At 46.2% G+C, this 23,996-nt stretch overlaps 1 protein-coding gene across 1 annotated transcript in view; it reads left to right on the forward strand.

Annotated features, from left to right (window-relative positions):
* The window catches only part of LOC129838227 (forkhead box protein P2-like), an 86,657-nt gene extending 63,117 nt beyond the window's left edge, over window positions 1-23,540 (forward strand). Inside the window, exons 4-10 of the mRNA XM_055905013.1 lie at window positions 3,414-3,503; window positions 13,322-13,459; window positions 14,281-14,340; window positions 14,765-14,854; window positions 17,620-17,803; window positions 18,687-18,948; window positions 20,953-23,540. Of these exons, the coding sequence (XP_055760988.1) occupies window positions 13,340-13,459; window positions 14,281-14,340; window positions 14,765-14,854; window positions 17,620-17,803; window positions 18,687-18,948; window positions 20,953-21,061 (825 nt within the window). The 5' untranslated portion in view covers window positions 3,414-3,503; window positions 13,322-13,339 and the 3' untranslated portion in view covers window positions 21,062-23,540. The remainder of the gene's footprint in view (window positions 1-3,413; window positions 3,504-13,321; window positions 13,460-14,280; window positions 14,341-14,764; window positions 14,855-17,619; window positions 17,804-18,686; window positions 18,949-20,952) is intronic.
* The last annotated feature ends 456 nt before the right edge of the window (window positions 23,541-23,996 follow it).

Here is a 23,996-nt window from a genome sequence, read left to right on the forward strand (position 1 = left end):
CAACACTCAGCCACCGTAAGCAATCTGTAGGATTTGTAATGGTGTGGCCAGTCACGGCGAGCCGCTAATGTATTTCATGCTTGTTTAAGATGTTGGAATGCCCCCCCCCCCACCCCCCCCACCCCTCACAAAGGTGCATTGTGATGTGTTCCTTATTACCTCTCTGCATTAAGTCTAAACACAGGCTGTGGACCGGGGGAGGGGGGAGGGAGCATGGCTGACATATGTTTCTTTAGACTGTCTCGCTCCTCTCTGCACGCCTATTCATGTAGCAGGGGGGAATGCCTGTGTAAACACTCTTGTTTCTCCCTCCGTTTCGCATAATAGTTGCCTGAATTCATTTCTCCTGACCCGGCTATCTGAAACCAATTACACCATATCCATTTGGGCTGAATCTTATTTTCCTAAGGATCCCTGAGTCCACAGTCGGTGGAGCCGTGCGCGCGCGCGTGTGTGTGTGTGTGTGTGTGTGTGTGTGTGTGTGTGTGTGTGTGTGTGTGTGTGTGTGTGTGTGTGTGTGTGTGTGTGTGTGTGTGTGCGTGTGCGTGTGTGTGTGTGTGTTTATTTTTTTTTGTTTTCTATCCTCGGCGATGGATATCAACATCAAATATGCCGTTCTGAGTGCCTGGTTATTTATGTTAGAGCCAGAGCTCTTTCGCAGGCCCCTTTACAGCCGTCTCAAGAATGTGCGCCATTGTTCTGTCTATACAGTGTGTGCATTAACAGACAGGAGATGTCATTTTCCGTGCATAGCAACCCAGGTTAAATAGGCGGACAGCTCTGTATGTTTTGTCTGCGCGCCGCACGAGCTCTTCAGATTACTTTTCTTGACATGCCTGCTTTGGGTAGTCAGGCTGGGAAGAGAGGCGGAGAGAGCTCTGTGTGTGTGGAGCTAGGCCAAGTCTATAATCGATGCTGAAAATGGATGGCTGCTTTCCCCAGCAATGACTGAATATTCAGAAATACTGACGGAAAGGGAAACGTAACCTCGGCTACAACGGTGACGTTTCTGTCAGTTTCAGCTGCTTTCCGAAAGCGGGGCTGCGTTGATACGGAGTGCGTGCGAAAAGTACCAATTCTAGATTGTGACCAGAGTTCACCTCTAATAAGCTTGAATAGAGTTGAGCTGTACACTCCCAGTCGCAAAACGCTGTCAGAGCCGATATCGGAAACACCATTAAAAATGGCTCATTCCCAGTCCTGCTCTGCTCCTCTTTACTTCTGACCCTTGTCTTGTATTGAGTGATTTTCTTGTCTTTATTTTCTACAGTTCAACAGAAAACAGTCAGTATTGATTCCAAGGAACAGAGAAACATTTCCTCCTGTTGCCAATTGTTGTGCATCAGCCATTTATCTAGACTTCCTAGCCCGCCTGATTCACACTACAAGGGGCAAACCAACCCAAGCCACTCGGTATGCTTCTGTTTGGCACTGTATTGTGAATCAGGCATCAGTGCTGGACTTGAGTGGGTTTCGGGAAAGTAGGCCAATTCACTGTCAAAATTAGATTCATTGGGGCCACATTTTAATACTGCACTGATTTCTTGGAAGTTCTTGGAACTTGCTCCGTCACACAAACGCAAACATCATTTCAAATCTGAACTCCATTTTGTAATTTCTCCTCATATTCTGAAAGCCCAAGCAAAGCGTAGGACGTCTGACAGACGGTATCAGATTTAGTACTGCCAGCCCTGATAGATGTTGGTGATTTTTTTTCTTCTCCCTCCCCTTCTGTCTCTTGAGTGTCTTGTGAAGTTTAAGGCCATGGCTCACCACACTGGTGGGTTTCAGCTGAGACTGAATCTGAGGCTCGTCTTTCTGAGGTAGACGGATCAATGCGAGTCAGTACCCAGCGCCACTGCATCGTGTTTGTTTACTTTGGTTCAGAAACGTCTGGCTCCTGTGAGCCTCCAGCAGACAGACTGTGGCAGCCCCAGCCCTCCCCAGTCCCAGCCCCCTTGCTCTGTCTTTTCATAATTGATCAGGGGGGTGGCTGCCGTCCCAGAGGGTTAAGATGTGGCATCCTTCTCTCCCTCTCTCTATCTCCCTCCATCTCACTCTTGTCCCTCTCTCTCTCCCTCTCTCTCTCTATCTCGTCTCCCTCTCTCCCTCTCTCTTCTTCCCCCCTGTTTGCTCAGCATCTCAATGTACTAGTTCAAACATTGTTCACACCAGCTGGCAGTGCAGTGCCATATGCACATCCTGTCAAAGCAGCTGTCGTCATGGATACTAGGAAGCACTAGGAAAATAAAATAAGGCCCCATGATTCTCAGGGAGGAAGAAGTCACTCTCCGTCTGAAGGAGAGGTGTTTTTTCCCCCCTTATTCCTCTTATCCTTCTCCTTCACTCGAAGATAAACACCTGTGAAAGGGTTGTGTTTTTGTGTTTTTAACTGGGGTGCTTCTGGTTCTTGTTTTTCTACAGTATGCTGCTGCCAGCTGCTCTGAATGGTCTTTCTGACATATTGACTTTCATCAGTTGTAGCCTTGAAGCAGAGGAGGAGTGGGTAGCCATTGTACCTATGAGTTTTGCACTTGTCAGACACAGAGTACATTGCATGGGCTTCGGCTCCATCCTCTCATCTCACCCTGAACGTGTCTGGGAAATCAAGCCTGTCTATAAATCTATCCGTCGTGTCTCGATGTTGATGATAGATGTTTAACATTTTATCGTCCTTTCTGCCATATGTAAACAGCATGTGAGCCAATTTCATCTGACAGGGAGAGGGCTTTTTTCTCTCTCGCTCTCTCTCTCGCTCTCTCTCTCTCTCCCTTCATGTGCATAAGCAGCGTTAATGCATAGTGTTAAACCTGGCTTCCTAGTTAATTCACTCCAAAGGTAATCTGATGTTGATTTTGTCAACTTTAATTACGGGTTGTAGGAACACTCCACATCGCCTGCCTCTACTTCAAATTGATATTATGAATATGCAAATAGCCTAGTAATTTGCCGAGAAGTGGGTATTTCAGTTGAGCACACACTAGACAGGTCAATTCCTACTGACGCTCCGCCCTGCTTTTTTTTTCTCCAACCGCCTCTTCAAGGGTGCTTTAGACAAACTGTATTTATCCTTGATCATGGCTCTGTGTGAATTATCACAAAAATGGATCTCTGGCGTATTATAAGCCATGTCAGAGAGTGTCGCCCGAAAATATTGGATAATTTTTCTTGACAGATTTCGGCTAGTTTAATAGCTTTTCTTAATATTTTCAGATGTTTTGCTTGGTTGTCATCCCAAAGAAATCTAATGTTTTGCTTTTTTCTCTCTGTCTCTCTCTTCTGTCCCCCTCCTCTCTTTCTCTCCCCCTCTCTCTCTACCCCCTCTCTATCTCTCCCTGCTCTCTCTCTCTCTCCCCCTGTTCTCTCTCTCCCTATCCGTGTTCTCTTCTCTCTCTCTCTCTCTCTCTCTCCAGGCCCTACAAGCAGCGAGACAATTACTCTTACAACAGCCAGGCAGTGGCCTGAAATCTCCAAAGAACAACGACAAACAGCGTCCACTGCAGGTGAGCAGCATGGTCACTAATCTCTTAAATCCATCCATAATACATGCTGTCTCAGAAATAAGATTTCCTCTGCTCCACAAGTGTGTTTGATTTGCCATTGCCGTCGTTCTGGAACCTGTCATTGGAATTCGCAAACCTGAGACAACCTGTCCTCCAAGCAAAGCAAGTTGTTTTATACACAAAGAAACAAATCGACCATTGCCAGCCTCTGTTTTTCCACCTTTCGATGGTCGGGTCTCCAAACGTTGTCTTATTTCTTATCTTTCACCAGATGCTATAGCATTAGGGTGGGGGTTAAAGACGAGAAGGTATTATGAAGGGTTATTTCTTCATGTGAAGATTAAGGTTATTGTATGGAATGAAACACAACGATATTTGCAAGTCAAAGAAGCAGGAAGTGAAACATCAATGATCTCAACACTTTTCTCCAATTGATCCGTAGTATTGCAACGCCGCCAGGTGACTTATTTGCCCAACACGTCCCGATTGAATCCAGGGGTTGTTAAAAGGCAGCTCATTTGCCTTACTGATCCATAGCTGCTGTCTATTTCTGTTTGTCAGTGATTTGGATAAAGGTCACAGTCATACTCTGCATCATCTACTCTTTTCTTCCTTCCCTCCTCCTCTTATTCCCTCCTTTATTCCTGTTTATTCCTTCTCTCCATCCACAGTCACACAGGACCTGTCACTCTGCTCATTTAGTCAATAGTAAGACGGTTATTTGCTTTACTAGCTTCACAATTATGTAAGCCCCTTGAAATCTGCGACTGCTTCTAAAGCAGGGGGGGGGGGGGGGTAAAATTGAAGTGTGAGAGTGTGTGCCCTCCACTCAGCTAATAAGTGCTATCAAGGAGCACTGGTTTACCTCATTACTACCCCTGTGCATTTAATGAGAGATGGGGGGGGAAAATTTGGTGTTAACCTCATCGTTAATATTTTTCACATAGTCTAACAATGGCGACACCTTCAATTGGAGTCACAACCCTGTGTACCTCATTACACGGTGCCGAAAATATAAGGTTCAAGCAATGTGCCGCCCGTCGTCACACTTTCTCTTTCATTTAAATCATTCAAATCGAGAAAATGTGTCTGTGTCGAGAAATGTTCATATTATCTCGCATATTCATTCGTGGATCGTTTTTCTTTTGTGTTTGGTGCAAAGAAATTAGCATTACTGGCAGTTTGAAGATATTCATTGTTTATCATACAAAAGGCGCTCTATTCTCTATTTCTATACAGTTTCGTTAGGTCCATAGCATTTCACCAGTTGGGTGTACTGCGTAGAGAAAATAATGGGTTTTACAACCCTGTGAGTGATCTGCAAATTGCTGTATTTCTGCAATACTTGTGAGGAGTGGAGAATAGTATTGGCTGGGAGTAAGTCTCTGTGATAGCACTAACAGCTGGTCTATGACTGATCCACGGGCTGTAATAACAGCAGAGAATGGTAAATATTGAATATTTACATTTGCTTACTCCCATCCTCCTCATGTTAGCGATATGAATCAATATGAATCGGGGGCCGTGTGAGCAGCGTGTAGTGACTCCAGTTAATCCATCTGTTAATCCATCCTTTATTGATGTCTTCACCTCTTTGTTTTTAATGTCCAGACTGAAAGTCTTTGTAGAGAGGTAGTAGCATAGGTGCAGGTGTATATCAACTCAACGCCACTGGGTTGCTTTGGTTTTGTCAAATTTAGCTGTATGATTTTACTTCTGAATCCACCATTTTGACTTGTCTTTCTATTGTTCTTATTTTATATTTTATCATTTAAAACGCACACTCAACTATTCAGGGCCCACATCGCCCAAGAGATTCGTAATAACACTGTCAAATGTTCATATGGAACACTTTTATGGAACGGTATCGCCTATCTTCTCGTTGAGTTTACCTAACACTCTTTATTTACCTGGATTACAAGGCCGGAAAAGCTCCAGAACTCCCACGCGTCAATAGTACCTGTCTTGATTGAGTCACTAGCCAAACTAGCTGCGTGTGTTCCTCTGCAGGTATCGGACAAGTTGATCCCCTTGTCTTATTAAAGCAGCTAGAAACATGGAATGGATTAATATTAGTGTGACAGGCCTGCTTACTGCTTATACGCTTCTAAGTCACTGATAAATCCCAGCGTTTTCCGGTATTTAAGAGCAGGGAAGACGATACACTGTAGATGATTTAGTACACAAGCATATAAACGCATCGGCTTGCAATTTTAATTACTTGTATTCACGGCTAAAGGCTCGCGCCTGACTAATTCTATCCGGAGGTTCGTTGCGGTGTTGACGCGGCGGCCCAAGCTGCTTTTCCACATTTGCGTAATGTGACAGGTCTATCATTACCCGGTAAGCCCATGGGAGCGCTCAATAAACACCTATTTCTCCCAGTAAATCCCCTCGCCTTCGCCATGCTGCTTACGAGGATTTCCCAAGGCACACAACACCCTCTCGTCTCTGTTCTACTGCTCTACTCTCCCTCTCACTGTGGCAATATTTATCTCCCCGAACGCATTTTATACACTGACATTCAGAATACAATTAAAGAGACGGGCGAGATGACGAATAGGGAAGGGAGGATTACCGAGGCCTTTGCAATCCGACAATTGTTCTCCCGAACCAAGTCAACATCTCAAGTTGTCAGACGCCGTCAATGGGGCCCTTGTTATTTGTTTGTTTTCTATTGTCTGAGGATGATTCCCTCCTGCCTTGATGTGGGCTAGGCCCTAGCTGCCTTAGCAATTCACCTGTGGTGTATGTGCATATAACACACTGGGTACACCCCAAAGCCTGGCACGTTGACACGTGTATAGCGTGTGCGTTGAATAACGATGGCGCCGCGCCGTGTGGGAGGCACGTTAGGTGTTCGGGGAAGGATTGAGTAAACAGCTGTATCTGGGCTGGATCAACGTGTACGTGTCGGTGAGTGAGGGGCTGCCATGGCGATAGGATATGTCTCGTTGATGTCAGCGTTGTGTACAGCGTAAAAGCAGGTGGGGGTGATCCGCTGACCTCCTCTGAAGACCGTTGGAAAGGGTTGCCCAACACACACACACACACGCGCGCGCGGTGCGAGAAGGGCATTAACGACGTGATCACACAGCGCTGTAGATGAACAAAGGAGGCCTTCACTCTGTGTGTCAAAGCTAGCTAGCTAGACCCTCCATGCCTCTTCACATTATGCAACCCAGACAAAATATCCGTGCCATAGGTTAATATTGGATTTGCCCCTCAGCTCTATTAGCATAGAATACATAGCAGACTCCCTAGCCCCTCCTCGTTGACTTTCCCTGACTCTCTAGTAGCTAATGGTTAACCATCTGCCATGCAAAACCTGAGCTGTGACAGGTGTTTAGAAAGCAGTTTGATTACACAACGTTTTTAAGTTGTGCATCAACCAAGACTATATTGTGTTTTTAAGGCAGTTTAACAGTAATGACACCAACTACCATGCCACCAAATTCACCTTGAATGAATATACAGTACAGTGGTTGAACTCTGAACCGTGTAAAATGACTGACAGTTCCAGATTGGCTGTTGGTTGGTTTGTGGATGAGAGGAGCTGTATTATAAATATGATGTTGGTTCTTGCCTTTCTTAGTGGTTTAGTGACTCCAGATCCGCCTCCCAATCAAACTGTGGGCACTGGGCCATCCTGTGTGTGTCACTGCTTTAAAGGTCGCCGCCATACACCTCATCACAGTAAAATATCCCTACGCCACTTTCCTTAACATTCATCTGACTATAGTCCCCCATCTGGAAGGCAGAACTCTGAGAAAAGGCTACAGAGATATGGGCTAAGGACGTAGGTTAAGGATGGGGGATGGTATTGCACATTTACATGTATTAATATCTGCTCTGCATTCCCCCTGGTAGTGGTAGGATCTCAAAATAGGAGAGAAAAAATGATCGCTGCAGAAAAACTAAAAAAATGTTATTATTCATGAAGAAACCTTCTGTTGACTCTTGGAGAAGGAGGAGAGAAAAAAGTGTCAGCACATTTTTACTCGAACACCCTCGGTGACTGCATGCTTTTGTAACAGGAAAACAATATTTTATCCCCCCCCCCCATCTGTGTTAGTTACACAAACCTACAGGACAAGATTGCTAAATTGCGAGGACAGAGGAGGTTCATCATTGTGATGCAAAATAAGTTGAGATATAACCCCAAGGCAAGCGGCGGCAGAGTCGAAAATCATGAAGAAACTGCTACATCCCCAGACCTTTGATGTAGCAGCAACACATTTACCTTCTGACAGAAGATGCATGGAAGCAATAAGCGAGTTATACCAGACCCTTACACATGCAATCTGATTATTCTGGCCTGGGTGTTAATTGGATACTAACTCGCAGATCTGGCACGAGTAGCAGACCAGGTGTTGGGAAGCCTTTCCAAGTGATGAACTATAATTCACTGAGCTCCTTGAAGCACTTGCAATTTAGCGCGTGTCATTTGATGAAGCGGCCGATCCAGTGGTCTCTGTAGTACCTGGGACATCACAAGGCAGACTGGCTGTTCCCTCCAAGAGTACCAGCTACTACGGCACACACCAAAGATACCTGCTAGGAGACTCGTTCGGAAATATCAACTGGGGAAAGACAGTACGGAGAGCTAGTGTGATACTACAGTGTGTCTGCTCCTCTCTACTAGCCACTGGAGGCTATAAACACTAGTACAGACACTGTTGTAGTGACATAGTACTCTTACACAGTACATGTCCTCAGCTTTATCAATGAAAAGGGTATCAGGATTCTACATATCTACCCAGGGCTAGATATGTTTTGAAGGACTACTGCATCTACCATAACCCACATCTATTTTATTTGAGGACTTCATGCAATTGGTGTCTTTATGTTTTGATAGATTGCATGTTGCATACTGTGCTGATTTGGGAGCAAAAAAATATCATCTACTTGGCTCTGGTCCTGACAATCTGGAGTATTGATCTCCTAATCCGAAGTGTGTGTGTGTGTGTGTGTGTGTGTGTGTGTGTGTGCGTGTGCGTGCGTGTGCGTGCGTGTGCGTGTGTGTGTGTGTGTGTGTGTGTGTGTGTGTGTGTGTGTGTGTGTGTGTACAAGAGCAAGAGCCATTACATTATGTGTAGCAAGAGCCATTACATTATGTATTACACTTTGCCCACTTCTCTGAGAAGTTCTGAAAAGTAAGCAAAGCTTGCAGGGAGGGAAGGAGGCCTGGTAGGAAGCCTTGGTGGTCTGGCCATGAAGTAGCCCACTATCAATAAGAGCCAGGCCACCATTGGCAGTAATTGGTTAGTAAATGAGCAGTGTCGGCTGAAAAGGGACTGGAGGGGTCAGAAGTTCAGCAGCTCAGAGGGACTGTAGTTTGGGGCTCTTGGCCCCTGGGGAGCCCGGGATTGAGATGAATTAGAGGGGGACACTGGAGGAATTCCATTCCTCTCTCTCTCTCTTCTCTGGGCTAAAATGGGTCTAACACCTTAATTAACACTGAAGCTTGTCTCTGCCAAGCAGCTCAAGTAATTACCACCTGACGCCCCTCCATTTCTCATTTTATTTATCGAAACAGTATCTGTGGCTGCACTGAGACCATTTAGCTAGTGCTGAAGAGGCCCTTATGTTATTCACTCCATTCACCATCCCATCTTCGGCCCAGTCCCACATCTAATCGGGAACTTCCCCCACTTATTACCGCTAAGTGAATTCTTGGGAAATTGAGAGAAATGCATGTCTTTTTTTCACCCCTTAATTGTTTAAGTTTTAACTCTGATACTGTGGGATATCTCCATCTCCGGCCTTTAGTGTAATTTGATGTGGTCATAAATCCATTGTCGTAGAGATAAGCCCAAGTGGGTATAATCGCTGAAGGTGCATTCCTCTGCCCGTTGGTCCGGTTCGATGCGGAGAGCCACCGAGCGGCGGTGCGTTTTTAATCGCACAATTCTCAGTCAAATCAAACAAAATACGAGGCCTCTCACCGGAAATAAACCGCAACTGCTGCCTTGGCGTCTAGAGGTACCTGATCACTTCTCTCCGGAGAAGAAGTTGACCTTTTGCAGCCGCGAAGAGGCTTGTTTCGTTCTCTGGCTCGGTGTGTGACGAGCGAGAGAGAGCACCTTAATGATGTGCTTGTTCTTGTGAGGGGCAGCCGATGTTTTCTCATCAGGATCCAATTTAAAGGTCCTTTTGTTCTGCACTCAGACCTTGGAGCTAAGCAGCAAACCACACGGCCTCCAAAGTTCAAGTTGATAGTCATCGTCTTTCCAATATGCCTGCTTTCTTAAGGAAAAGGACATAAACAAATAGGGAGCAAACAGAGTGCGCCCGAGACTGCTTTGATTGCCATGCTGTGTGTTGTTTTGTTTAGAATCCTGTTAACCTACATACCAATTATATGACGTGTTACTTTTGAAGATTTGGAGTAGGACCATTTCGGAACAATTTGCACGTATAAAAGAATTAGAAACATCCATTTCTGTTATTACCGTCCTCCCCCGGTTACCATCCTCAACTGTAGCTAACTTTCAAATGATTTACGAAATCCCATATTCGGTTGTTGTTGTTGTTGGTGTCGTAATGGATTGGTAACGTGGTTCCTTTGGATGACAGAGGAGCTAGCTAGCTAGCCTAGCGTTGTTGGATGTCATGGCGGTGGTCTGATCCTGTGCGTGAGAGGACCGTTCATTGTCCGCCCGTGTTTATGACGGCGACGGTCCCTGTAAATGCTCATTAAGAGAAGCAATTCAGCCTCTGTTCCTTTCAATTCGCCGCTCTTGTCAATCAAGCGGCCCGGGCTGCGGTATCCTGCGGAATGGAGGTGTTCTATTCCGGCAATTATCATGTCATATACTCGGAAATGTAAATGAACGTGTGTAAAATTAAATGTATGGGTTGTCAGTGAAGAATAAGAACCAGGAGAGCAATTACTTATCGTCTTTCATCTTGGAGGCTCTGATACGTCAAGCAGAAAAGCATTCAGTATAAATGCCTGGAATTAGCTTTGTGCTGGGGCTTCAACAATGGACCAAGGGCCGGGGCCTTCCTCTCCTCCGCCTCGCCTGCCTCTCTTTTTGTTTGGGGAAGAGCGATGAAATGAAGATGATTATCATCCATCACTCGCGAGCTAAAAAGCTAGTGAATGCGGGAAAGCCAATACCTTGACTTCATTTGTTGCCTGTTTTTCAATTTTCGCTTTTGAATCCCCTTGTTTTCCTTGTCAGCATGCATGGGTATATATATACAGTAAATATATATATATATATATATATATATATATATATATATATATATATATATATATATATGTACATGGTGTTTAGTGGTGTAGTGATTCATTATGTGGTCTTGTATGGTTGTGTCTTTTCACTATTTACATGTTTACATTTAAAAACCCAGACTCACACCAGGTTCCCCATTTGTCAACCACATGAACCACAGGATCCTCATTCAAGCAGCCAATTAATGGGTTTAAATGAAAGCATTGTCATCCTGTCCCCCACAATTCAACGGGGTGGCCCCCCCAGTGTAATTACAAGTCTCAGATGTATCTTAAGGTTTAATAACACTGGCCTGTGGAAGCACGGCGAATTTAGTCACGTGCAGATGTTTCATTTGTGACTTTTGTTGCTTTGTTCGGCCTCTTTCTTTTGTGTCTCCTTAACGAAGTGCGGAAGAGAGTGAGGCTCCTGCTATAACACAACAGCCTTTACACACACACACACACACACACACACACACACACACACACACACACACACACACACACACACACACACACACACACACACACACACACACACACACACACACACACACACACTCTCTCTAAGACCCTAATGAACAATGGTGGCAGGCTAGGATTTGTTTGAATATGAATGTGGCGGTGCGGTGGGGTGGGGTGGCCTGGAGGAGGATGGGGCTGGGGATGGAGTTTGACCTTCAGCTGTGATTTTCAGTTCATCAGGATTAGTCAAGCTGGGCGATCAGGAGCGCTAATGCATAATGACTTCTAAAATGAAAAATGTGTAGTGACCATGCAAATGTCTCAGCTAATCAAAGAGGGGAACCTGGGCCGAGGAGAGGAGGGAAGAGCAAAACATGGACGTGTCAAGGCCTGAGAGATGGGGTTGGGGGGGTACAAGGAGAGATGTATGGAAAGTAATCAAGCAGCTTGATTAGACAGCAGCGTTGCACGTTAGGGGGACAGGAGGGTCTTATTGGCCCTTTCTGTCATGCCGTCATCGTATACTGTCATAGCGACTATGTGCTAAACGATGTCGCAATTAGCGAGGGCTATGGAATGGCCACGACTCCATACTAAAATATTCAGGGTAGTCCTATTCTTTAAAGACGCCTGCGAGAGACTTTAATTCATCTTATCTTAGCATACGATACTATTTGGTACACTATTCTGCATCTGCAATGGTTGGATGTGTCATATCAGAGCCTGTATAATGGAATATTAAAATGCCTAAAGCCGTTGCAGTCAAGTAACACTTTCGGAATAAACCGTGTCCCCAACAGGTGTTAGTGAAAGTTTCAAATTCCTTTATTCAGCAGCATAGCAGAGTAAACAAACTCATCCCAGCGTTTGTTTTCATTCCAGTCATTGTACAAAAATATATATATATATATAATAATACCAGGCATGAAGAATTGAACAAGAAGTGATGGAAACATAAGGGCTACATTCCCCTGTTTCTATGTGCTCGTTCAGGCAATCAAAGTGAGAAGCAAAGAAAAGTTGGATCTTTCTTGCTTTGTTATTGATCTGTTGTGTTCGAAAGTCACTATCTACTCTCTAATACGGCGGCAGGTAGCCTAGTGGTTAGAGCGGTGGGCCAGTAATCAAAAGGTTGTTAGATCGAATCCCCGAGCCGATAAGGTAAAAATCTGCCGTTCTGCCCCTGAACAAGGCACTTAACCCACTTGTTCCTAGGCCGTCATTGTAAATAAGACTTTGTTCTTAACTGACTTGCCTAGTTAAATAAAGGTGAAATAAAATAAGACTTTGGCTGATATATATGTCTTTGCTTTGTTTTGGTGAAATTCTCTCTAGCAGTTTTGACAGCAGCTAGTAATTGAATGATTCTTATCACCTAAAAAAATGACATACGTTTTTCAAAATGACACGTCAGTCGAGAAAGAATTGCGCCTCTGGCTGCTTTTCGTGAGAGTGGCGGAGTAGAAAAACTTCTGTGCGCTGTAGAACGGCAGCTGGTAATTCCACAAACAGAATTGTCTACCAGCACCAACTAGCACCAATTCTCCCAGAGCAAGTTTCTCTAAGAATCCTCTCCCTCTCTGTCTCTCCAAGGCTCTTTCTGAGTGATCTCCAACCCCAGGGTCTGTCTGGGTGCTGGCATGCTGATTGTGCATGCCAAGTGTCCACTTCAACTGTGTTATTTTAATCAACTTTGGAGTTGTGCATTTTCCTCCTGTTCCACAATGGCCGCCACTGATAGGCATGCCTAAGGCGGTTCAAGGGTTCAGCTAATTAGGGTATACGTCTATTTAAATCCCTCTCTTCTCCCAGCGGGCGGACTGTCAAAAATAAGGCAAGGAAACACAAAGGCACAGCACCCATCCATCCTTCAGCACAGAGTGCCTCAGCACAAGGGTGACGGGAGACATGCTTTCTCTACCTTTTGGTCCCCAATTACCATGCTCCCAGTGGGCTCTGAGGCCAGCCAGACCCTGACGCATTCTCTCTCTCTCTCTCTCTCTCTCTCTCTCTCTCTCTCTCTTGGTCTCTGTCCCTTCCTCCCTCTCTTTCACTCTCTCTGTACCTCCGTTGCTCCCCCTTTCTCTCTCTCTCTCTCTCTCTCTCTCTCGCACCCACCCTCCAGGTGCCAGTGTCGGTGGCCATGATGAGTCCCCAGGTGATCACCCCCCAGCAGATGCAGCAGATCCTCCAGCAGCAGGTCCTATCCCCTCAACAGCTCCAGGCCCTGCTCCAACAACAGCAGGCTGTCATGCTGCAGCAGGTACCTAACATACACACACACACCTAGTAGATAGACACAGAGAGACACACACAGTAACACACCCACCCACACAACCACATACACACCGAGAGACATTCACCTAGAAACACACACACACACACAGTTACATAGTCATACACACGCAGTGTGCACACACACACACACTGCCTGTGTAGCACTGTATACCCACCACACATAAGGTACAGTACATCCACACCCGCTGCGCCCTTGACACAGTTATAAAAGAGAGACTGAAAGTGACGCACTTTGACCACGTCACAACCAATTACCTGTATCCCTCCGCGGGTCTATTTCCTGGGAGCCCTCGGGAAAGGTAAAAGCTGTCAGGATAGTTACTGTAGATATGAAGAAGTCAATGAAAGAGGGGCGGAGCGAATACAGGAAGTGAGACAGGCTGGGTCGTATGTGGTAGGAGCTGAGTTTTCCATCATTATTTCAGAGATAGACCACAGTGAGAAAATAGGGAACTATTGTTTCATCAACTACTATCTTTAGTGGATTTTAGGAATTCATTAAGTTTCAGGAAGATGTGGCATGCAGGCTAGAAACTGATTGCAATTGATATTCTTTATAAGACTTTTTACCCTGCTGTATCTACTCTTTCTTCAGGAGTCACTGAGAGTCGCATAGACAGCAGAGAGCGGATGTTATGTGCGATGTGTGTTAAACACATTACTTTTAGAGTGATGAATCCGGTCCTTTTGAGTGGGCTGTATTCACTTTAAAGCATTTCAGTGCCTATCAAGACATTAGACCAAAAACTGTATTCTAGTTAATATGATTAATTGTGCCCCCTCCAGTACTGTGCGAGGCCATTTAAAGTCCATATGGAGAAGACATGGCGGGAGAGCGAGACTACAGTATGTGTGTCCCCTGCTAGAAAATGAATACGATTATTTATGGCACTTCCACTGTGTGTTATTCGTAACCAACATGTGTCGGTGTTGTCGTGGCACCTCATTTTCCAAAAATAAAATACAAATGAATTACAACATGTCAGAACCTTGGCAAATGCTCTTTTTGCTGCTCTAGTATGGAAACAGATTCCTCATTAACTTTACAAACACACTGCTACAGTATTATACCATATGGTCAATATACTCTGTCACGGTAAATCGAGGCTTTCCACTGCCCAAAACGTCACACACCATACCAATGAAACCAAGAGAAAAGAAGCATTTGCCAATGTCTATTTACATAGCCAGAAGATAATATGGACATTCTCCTGGGTTACCTGGAATATTTTTTTTTAAATCATCTATCTCTCTTTCTTCCCCCTCCCAGCAACATCTGCAGGAGTTTTATAAGAAACATCAGGAGCAGCTACACCTGCAGCTTTTACAACAGCAGCACCCTGAAAAGCAAGCGAAAGAGGTGGGTATCTGTTGAGACCCGGAATGGCCTGAGAGTGGGCGGCGAGACAAGCCGAGGAGCCAAGTCTAGATGATGTCTTGCTGGCTGTCTCACTCAGTTCAGTCTTCAAGGTTAGCAGCCGTAGTTTTGGGGAAACCTTCCCATGCTTCTGGGATTCCGCAGACCAAGCTAGCTAATCCAAAGCCGGTGTTCTCTAATGTCAGCTAGTGGTTCTCCCAGTGTTACTGGATGTGTACAGTATGTGCCTGGGTGTGTCTTTGATGGACTAAGCACTGACACTTGTTATCTGCCACTGGGGAAGACTTGGGGAGAACGGACGGACGGACGGACGGGGGGGGGGGGTTCTCTCCCTCCTTCTAAAACATGTAAATGGAAGGACTTGATGTTAAATAGCTAAAAAAGCCCAGTTTGAGGCGAGAGAGAGAGACAGGACCGAGTCACAGGGTCTGCTGATTAATGAACTGCTTCTGTGGGTTTGGGCCGAGTGGCGAGCAGCAGAAAAGTTAGAGTGGGACGCGCTCATAAATCACACTGACAGCCCGCCAGTCTACCGGGCGAGGCTCGCAGTCTGTCACAGGAGCCGAACATCGTAGCACGCCGCACGCTGTGCCGGGGCCAAATCTAAACAAAACATGGGGAATCAGGTCAATTGATCTAGAAAAGGTATCACAGACACCTTTTCCCAGACACATCTCTATCTCTACCTCTCTCTCTCTCTACCTCTCTCTCTCTCTACCTCTCTCTCTCTCTCTCTCTACCTCTCTTTCTACCTCTCTCTCTCTCTCTCTCTCTACCTCTCTCCCTCTCTCTCTCTACCTCTCTCTCTCTCTCTCTCTCTCTCTCTCTCTCTCTCTCTCTACCTCTCTCTCTCTCTCCCTCTCTACCTCTCTCCTTCTCTCGCTCTTCCCTCACACCTCCCTCCCTCTCTCTCTCCCTCTCTCTCTCTACCTATCTCCCTCTCTCTCTCTACCTCTCTACCTCTCTCCCTCTCTCTCTCTCTACCTCTCTCCCTCTCTCTCTTCCCTCATACCTCCCTCCATCTCTCTCTCTACCTCTCTACCTCTCTCTCTCCCTCTCTCTCTCTCTACCTCTCTCTCTCTACCTCTCTCCCCCTCTCTCTCTACCTCTCTCCCCCTCTATCTCTCTACCTCTCTCTCTCTCTCTACCTCTCTCCCTCTCTCCCTCTTTCTCTCTCTCTACCTCTCTCCCTCTCTCTCTTCCCTCATACCTCCCTCCATCTCTCTCTCTCTACCTCTCTCCCTCTCTCTCTCTTCCCTCATACCTCCCTCCATCTCTCTCTCTCTACCTCTCTCCCTCTCTCTCTCTTCCCTCATACCTCCCTCCACCTCTCTCTCTCTCCCTCTCTCCCTCTCTCTCTATTCCCTCCTACCTCCCTCCCTCCCTCCATCTCTCTCTCTCTGTCTGTTCAAGCAGCCCATTATGCAGACCCTACAGGAAGCTGCTACTGACCTCCCGGAGGCTTTGTTTCTGTTTGGATTTTGTGAATAGAATTTTCAGCCCTCCGTCGCCATCAAATATGGAATAGAAATTGCTCCCTTATTTCTCCAGAGACGGCGGGTCCAATCCACATGACTTGCGCCATTATGCAGTCTGTTTTCCAGTGAGCGCATCACAAGTTTTGTCTGCCCCCCCCCCCCCCCCAGGCTAGAAAGGAAAGGGTCTTCCGCTGCAGCTTGTCTCTCTGTGAAGTGTGACGTCCTCCACATATATCCTCAGGAGTGTCTCTCCACAACTCGATGGCCACCTTGGTCTTGTAATTCTTGGCAAGATTCTCCTATAATAACAAGCCTTTCCTTGAGTGTTACACTGGAATCTGATAGTAGAAAGATAGTGGAGGAAAAAGAGACGCAGACGGAGAGAGTGATAGTGAGAGAGACAGATACAGAGATGCAGAGAGATGTAGAGCTAACAGAGACAGTTGTATGTTAGCTCCATGTTTCCTAATAGACCACCAGAGATCTCATCCACAGCCCACTTAGGACTAAACTGGTAATGAAATGAGGCTCAGTTCTTGGCATGTTTACTGTTATAGAAACGTATTATACCATGGTAATACGCAGTTAGCTGTCTGATCGACATCTGCAATAACACCAGAATAGTACTGTTGTGATTAAGCCACAAAAGTCAGGGCTTTTTCCCTTCCTCTCCTGCTTGTTTTCCTGTGGATGCTTTGGCAGTTTTTGTTGTTGTTGATGTTGTTTTGCTCGGGCTTACGCAATCGTCTGTCTGGCTGGTCCCGTGGTAAACAAGGTTGGGAGGGTAGGGGGAGAGGGGGAGGGAGGGGAATTACGCTGGTGTGCTCAGTAGCTGTAAATCTCCTAGCGAGTTCCCCTCGGCCCCATAAGCTGTAATAGACCATCAGCAAATGGAAGACAATTAACTATCGGCTGTGGGGGGAAGGGATTACCCAGGGCTTAATATCATACAGAGGACTCGTGTCATGGTAGTCTAGAGTGGCGAGTGCAGTCCGTCAGTCTATTAGCCCAGTGTGCCTAGCTCTGCCTCGTTCAGCAAGAGGAGGAGACAGAATAGAACAGGAACTAGGCAAAAAGGAGGCGAGGAAAGAGAGAGAAAGGAAATAGGAAGAGAGACAGGCAGTGGTTAAGATCATGGACGCGGCAGCAGCAGCATCGGCAATGGAGGCATCCTCGTCGTCAGTGTGGGCGCCCACTTTGTTGTTAATTTGTGTAATTTGTGCTCCTCTCCTGCTCCACTCCTCCTCCTCCTGCTCATCTTCACTATAGCAACAGCAGCAGCAGCAGCATCAGCAGCAGCTCGCCACCCAGCAGCTCGTCTTCCGGCAGCAACTCCTCCAGATGCAACAGCTCCAGCAGCAGCAGCACCTGCTCAACATGCAGCGCCAGGGCCTGCTCTCCCTGCCCCCGGCCCCAGGACAGGCAGCCCTCCCTGGGCAGACCATGCCACCAGGTAAGGGGGTGGCTGGAGAAAGTGAACGGGGAGAGGAGGGGGAAGGGGAGAGTGCCTGTGGCTTCAGGGGTGCTGGGGGGGGGCTATATTGCACGTGACTGCTGGCGCCCACACCGCTCTCTCTCTCTAGCTCTCTTTCTATTTCCCTCTTTGTTTCTATCTTACTTTCTCTTGGTTTGTCTTCCCTTTTTGTTACTACCTCTTTCTCTCTCGCTCAGCTCAGCCTGTCTCTCCTGTGTCTGTGTCTCGCTCTCCCTCTATTCCCTCGCTCCCTGCTCACCCCTCCCTCTCTGCATTGTTGTTGTTGTTGTTTACTGCCTGCCTCTCAGTAGGCAGCGAAGAAAAGAGACAAGAGGAGACGCTTCCATTTTCTCTCGCCTCGCCAAGAAGTAAACACGTGTTTACCAAAATGGCGGGGGGGGGGGCGCGAAAACAACAACAACAACTAGGAAGAAACAAAACGAAGGGGGGTTAATTACCGGTGTGAGGCTGAAACAAAAGGACAATGGGTGTTTATCTAGCTAGATAATATCATTTGTGCTCACTGAATTCTGCTTTCTCTGTGACTGTAATCCAGTGGCAGCCATTGTGGATCGATGCCCGTGGTTCCCTGTAGACTTCATTGGAACACTGCATTCTTATTAAGTCGAGCCGCTGACGAGATCATCCCAGTTAATCTCTCAGTGTAGCCGTGTGTCATTTGATTAAAAAAACTAATCCTGAGTTAGAGACGAATGTAGGCAGTAAACACGGAGGAAGCTATTTCTGTTGGTTTGTGATGACTCTGTGTTGATGTAGTCTACAAGACGTCAGCTCCAGGCATTGTAGTGTGTGTGTAACTGTATTGTAACTGTGTTGGTCCTCTGTTTCTCCCCTCTCCCAGCTGGACTGAGCCCAGCAGAGCTCCAACAGTTGTGGAAGGACGTGACCGGTGGCGGCCACAACTTGGAGGACAACGACATCAAACACGGCGTCGGCGGCCTGGACCTGACCACTACCAACTCTTCCTCGACTGCCTCCTCTACCCCTTCCAAAGCGTCGCCTCCCATCTCCCACCACTCCATCGCCAACGGCCAGTCTCCCGCACTCAATTCCAGAAGAGAGAGGGAGCGAGAGAGGGAACGGGAAAGGGAGAGGTACGGAAAGTGAGCTACACATCCCGCCACCCACTACACAACGCATTGTAGACACAAAAGTTAGGACGCACAAAAGGCTTGTTGCTGGCTGGTAGTTGTTTGTTGTTTTATGGCTTTTAATAATGTACAAATATATTCAATATCTATCTATAGAAACAACCGATCAGAGTATTTGTCCCCGTTTAGAAAACGAAAAAAAAAAAAAACATATTTGTTTTGTTTGTTTGTTCAATAGTTTATTAGTGTCTTGGTAATATTCAAAAACCAGCCTCAGCCTCCCTAGGGACAGCGTAGGATGCTATTGAACACAGTTGCTTACACCATATCAAAAGCAAGGAGAGGCAGACACCGGCAGCAATACACTGCTGTGCGAGCAGAAAGCAAAGGTAACCGCCTCGCACATTAAGTATTTAGTGGCGCTTTTCTTTTGAAATTACCTTATCGTACCTCGTGTCGTGTAAACAGAATACGTGATGCCAAGGTGGTATTTTAGAATGTTTATCCTTGCGATGCCGCCTTTACATGTGGATCCGACTGTAAGAAAACACTGTTCACATATCTGTTTATCTGGTTCTATGCATTATTCAAGGCTCTTTCCTGCGATATAAGAAGAATGTGGCGTAGTGTAGCGGTGTGGAGAGATGACAGTGGAGGTGGATGTGTTCTGTAATTGGTTTAAAGTAGATGCTATCTGCTGCTGCCACTAAACGGGGGCTTGAAAAAGATATCTTTAGAAGGCAGACGTCCCCCTAGAGGAGAAACAAAAACAGGAGGAGGAGGAGGAGGGAGGGGAAAAAAGAGAAAGAAAACTGTTAGTGTCCCCCCGGGGGGGCGTGGCGTCTCGTAATGATCGAACGCCGAGTATTGTCAAGGAGAGATGCTTACTAACACACAGCGGATCGATGGAGGGAAAGCCTGTCTGTAGAAACCATGTGTGAGCGCTCACACACACACACACACACACACACACACCCTCCAACCCCCCAAATACAGAAACAAGTGGAGCCGAAAGGTTAAACCGTCACTTTTAATAGGATGTGCTGTCTACTCGGGGTCGTAACTTATTCGGGTGCCATTTTCCAAGCAGGGCCCTCTCTTGTCCTCAAAATAACATGCATTACATTCATCTCATGATGAAAATTATATGGCTGTCTGGATTTGTCATGTTTACTTGAAAGCCCTCCGTTGATCACTTTACAAGATGAAGAAATAGGGGTTGGAAAAATAAGAAAATAAAATTGGTCCCTCTGTGAATGTGTTGCCTGGATGGCTTTTTCACACATTGTTTAGAGGTTTGCAATAACACTGGGGATAGCTAAACCTCTAGATCAATAATCAGATGTTAATCATATTGCTAGGCCAGCCACCCTCATCTTTTCTCCCTTCTGTTATATTAGGAACACCCTATTCCCTTTATAGTGCACTACCTTTAGCCAGAGCATCAAGAGCCTCATGGGCTCTGGCCAAAAGTAGTGCACTTTATTAGGGAATAGGGTGCTATTTCAGATGCAGACAGTAACTTCCATCCTTGGATTAATTAGGCTCCTTCCCTCCTCCTGGCAGCCTTGGCAGTTGAACTATTCAATAGAACAGGGCTGAATTGACCTGTTTTGACCTGCTTGTCGCTGATGGTAACCTGACAGCCACCAGCAGCCTCAAGCCATTATGGCTTTTTTGATGAATCTGACGCCAGTCTACCCTTCTCTCTCTCTCCTTCTCTCTACCTCCGATCCTTCCTTTTTTTCTCTCTCTGTCTAACTCTACCTGTCTCTTTCTTTCTCCCTCTCTCCCTTTCACTCTCGCTCTCTCTCTATCCACCCCCCCATCTCTTTCTCCCCCTTCTCTCTCCCTCCCCTTCCACTCTCTCTCTCTCTCTCTCTCTCTCTCTCTCTCCCTCCTCTTCCACTCTCTCTCTCTCTCACTCTCACTCTATCCATCGCTCCCTCCTTCTCTCTCCCTCTCATTTTATCCCCTGTCTCCCTCTCTCCCTCTCTCTCTTTCTTCTCTCCTCAGTTCATTACACGAGGAAAGCGGAGCCTCCCACTCCCTCTATGGTCATGGGGTGTGCAAGTGGCCCGGCTGCGAAAGCGTCTGTGAGGACTTCGGACAGTTTTTGAAGTAGGTCTTACTCTGAGAATGTACTCTCTACGCCGTGTCTTACTCACCTCCCCTTTCCTGTACTGACCGACCGCATATATCATCATGTCTTAGCGTACGCTGTGAATTTACTTCATGACTGTGCGTTACGTTACGGTCTCCTGTGTTAATGCTAAAGAAAAAGTACAAGCTCAATGACAGTTGCATTTAACAACCACAGGCCGAGACAATGGCCCCCATGATATCCGATAAAGCTTCGTGTCCCCCTGCCAAGCGCCTCTCGTGCCTCTTTCCCACAGCAGAAACGACGTCTTATGTCCCATGGTATAAAAGTTGTCGTCAACTAAGATGAGCTTAGCTGCTGTACATTTTTTGTTTCTCAATAATGAAGCTGTAGAGGCCTACTCTGAGGTATTTTCCACAGTACCAGAGCGGCTCTTTGCGAGCTTAATCGAGGGGGGCCCAACAAAGAGATAAACACGCTTGCATCTCAATTGGGACATTTTGACGTATAGTTTGTGTAGACTGTCAGGCTGCTGGCTACATTAACTCTCGGATGTAAATGATCTCCGATTTACACCCAAATCTCCTCTTCAGCTCGCCGAGTTGCCGTGAAAGGGCCTGACAGGCTGGTGTGAAGAGCGTCAAAAGCGAATGGCAACTTGTATAGACGCCGCGTGGGCCCCACAATGGTTGCATTCAGTGTTGTCATGGCGCCTACGACGGACTGAATGAACTCTTCATGCTCCATCAACAATTTAGTTAATTAGCTCATTTGTAATTGGTCTGCTTTGTTGCCTGGGATGTCAGTGGGAGACATCAAAGGGGAAGGTGTTTGCTAGTGCCGTAGATTACAAGTTATCACGTTGCCACTCACTGGAGTAGCTAGGCTCATTCTCTCTCTTCATTCGAAAAGAGAGACAAAAAGGGCCAAAGCGTTCATTGGAATATTCTAATTAGATTTGTAATTAACTGAGAAATTATGATCTCGTCGAGCGTTTTCACTGGTGTAAATGTCCATGTAAATTCCACACAAACTCTTTTGAAATTGGGATATTGTTCTATTTTGGGGAGGCGGATTCTTCCTTACATTACAGTGCTGTAACTCCATAACTGTGGTTCTGTGATGATATGGAAACCCAACAGGGCCAAACCAGAGTTGTAGGATTTAGGTCAGGCAAAACCAAAGGCAGTAGCTTGGTTAATTATACAGCCGTCTGTAGCACTAGCATGTACATTAGGGCTAATGTGTGTCTGTGTAAAGAGAAATTACTGAAAGCTAGACTGGCTTAATATACAAACCTCTACAGACCCCACAAGTCAGACAGACAAGACATTTATTGTGCATTATATCAATGCCTCTATTCAATGGACATGCCAACAATAGCCTCTCCTTTGAATTTATTCTATCCAGGTGTATTTCTATCACAATGTATTTTCTATGGCTGTTATGTGTGCTTATCCCCTGGGGAAGATGCACTGCATGGAGCAGCATGGTGGATGTCACGAGCAGGGATTTGCTCGGGGGGAAAGGCAGTATATAGGCAATACTATAAGGTTACAGTATATATTCTGCTGGAGACCCTGGAGCGGAGGAGAAGTTTGCCCTTGCGGCTTGAGAAAGATTTTGGCTGTGTGTGAGACTGCGTGGCTATAACGGATTAGTGGTCTATAGTCGTACACTCAGTTCACTTTGCCTTACTGAATCCACCCGCTACTGTACATGGGCTTCCATGTAAACACGGCTATGTATGTTTACTGTATGGACGTCTTTATAGCTTAGTTTCTCATTTGGGTTAGGGCATAGGTACACAGTAGGTTATGGAACATGTGACTGTATATTTTCTTTAAGAACAGTGTAGAAAAAAGGATTGCACAGATAGGCATGTACTTTACACTAGTAGGCTAGAAAGAGGGGTTGCAGGTAATTCTCGGACAGCTGGTATAGTATGGAAAGGGGCCCTGCTTCAAACAACTGTCTTTACAAAACAGCCTTAAAGATTCCGGGTGAGACTCCACGTCGTTGCATCCAGCCTGCGAGGAGTCAGAGGTTCAAGTACTGTAACCGGCACATGAAAACAGACAGCAACAGAAGACAGCGTGATCCTGGCAGAACAAAGATGGCTGCTTGTCTGCCTTGCCTTGGAGGAGGTATCGTCAGTGTCAGGGAGAGCCTTTTAATGTTTTCGGAGATGCCACTCATCTCCTCGGCAACAGCCAGGTACAAACACACTTTAAAATGGTTTACATGAAATAGGTGTCAGAATCAAATGGCACTTTAAGACGGGAACGCGAGGAAGGGGGGAACCTAGTTAACCTGATGGTTGGTTGCTGGAGGTAGGAGACAAAATCTCATGCAGCGGGCGCGTTAAGTCCTCGTTTGTTGTGTTGCGGTAGGAAACTTGTCACGATCAGCGTTTAATAGCTCTTCAGTGTCTCTTTTATGTGTGTTCACCTGGAGAGCTAGCCACGTTGTGTTAGCTCTGTAGTTCAAATGTAATATTAGCGTGGGAGTGTTCGAGGGGGTGTCGGGGTGGGGGGGGACGTGTGTGTGGGCCTGTGCGTGCATGTTGATGCATGTAAGTGGATGTGCTTCTAAATAGTTTTGTGGCGCATGTATTTTCCAGGAAGGTTCGACAGGAATGAGAATAACTCATTTCACACCCAGGTTTGTTCTTTTAGATTAGTGTTACAGTGATACGTATACATTTGTGGGCATAGCACAGTACTGTACAGTGCAATCAATGCAGAAATATTTGATTCATTCTCATCACGTACATTTTACTAGTCCATTCTGTTTAGTATTATTATATAATGCTTCCTGCTCTGTTCCCTTGTTCTATATTGATTTACTCTCCCATCTGTGATCTCTCTCACACACACACACACACACACACACACACACACACACACACACACACACACACACACACACACACTCTCTCATCCATCCGAGAGGA

This window comes from Salvelinus fontinalis, chromosome 39, assembly GCF_029448725.1.
Source record: "Salvelinus fontinalis isolate EN_2023a chromosome 39, ASM2944872v1, whole genome shotgun sequence".
Taxonomy (NCBI): domain Eukaryota; kingdom Metazoa; phylum Chordata; class Actinopteri; order Salmoniformes; family Salmonidae; genus Salvelinus; species Salvelinus fontinalis.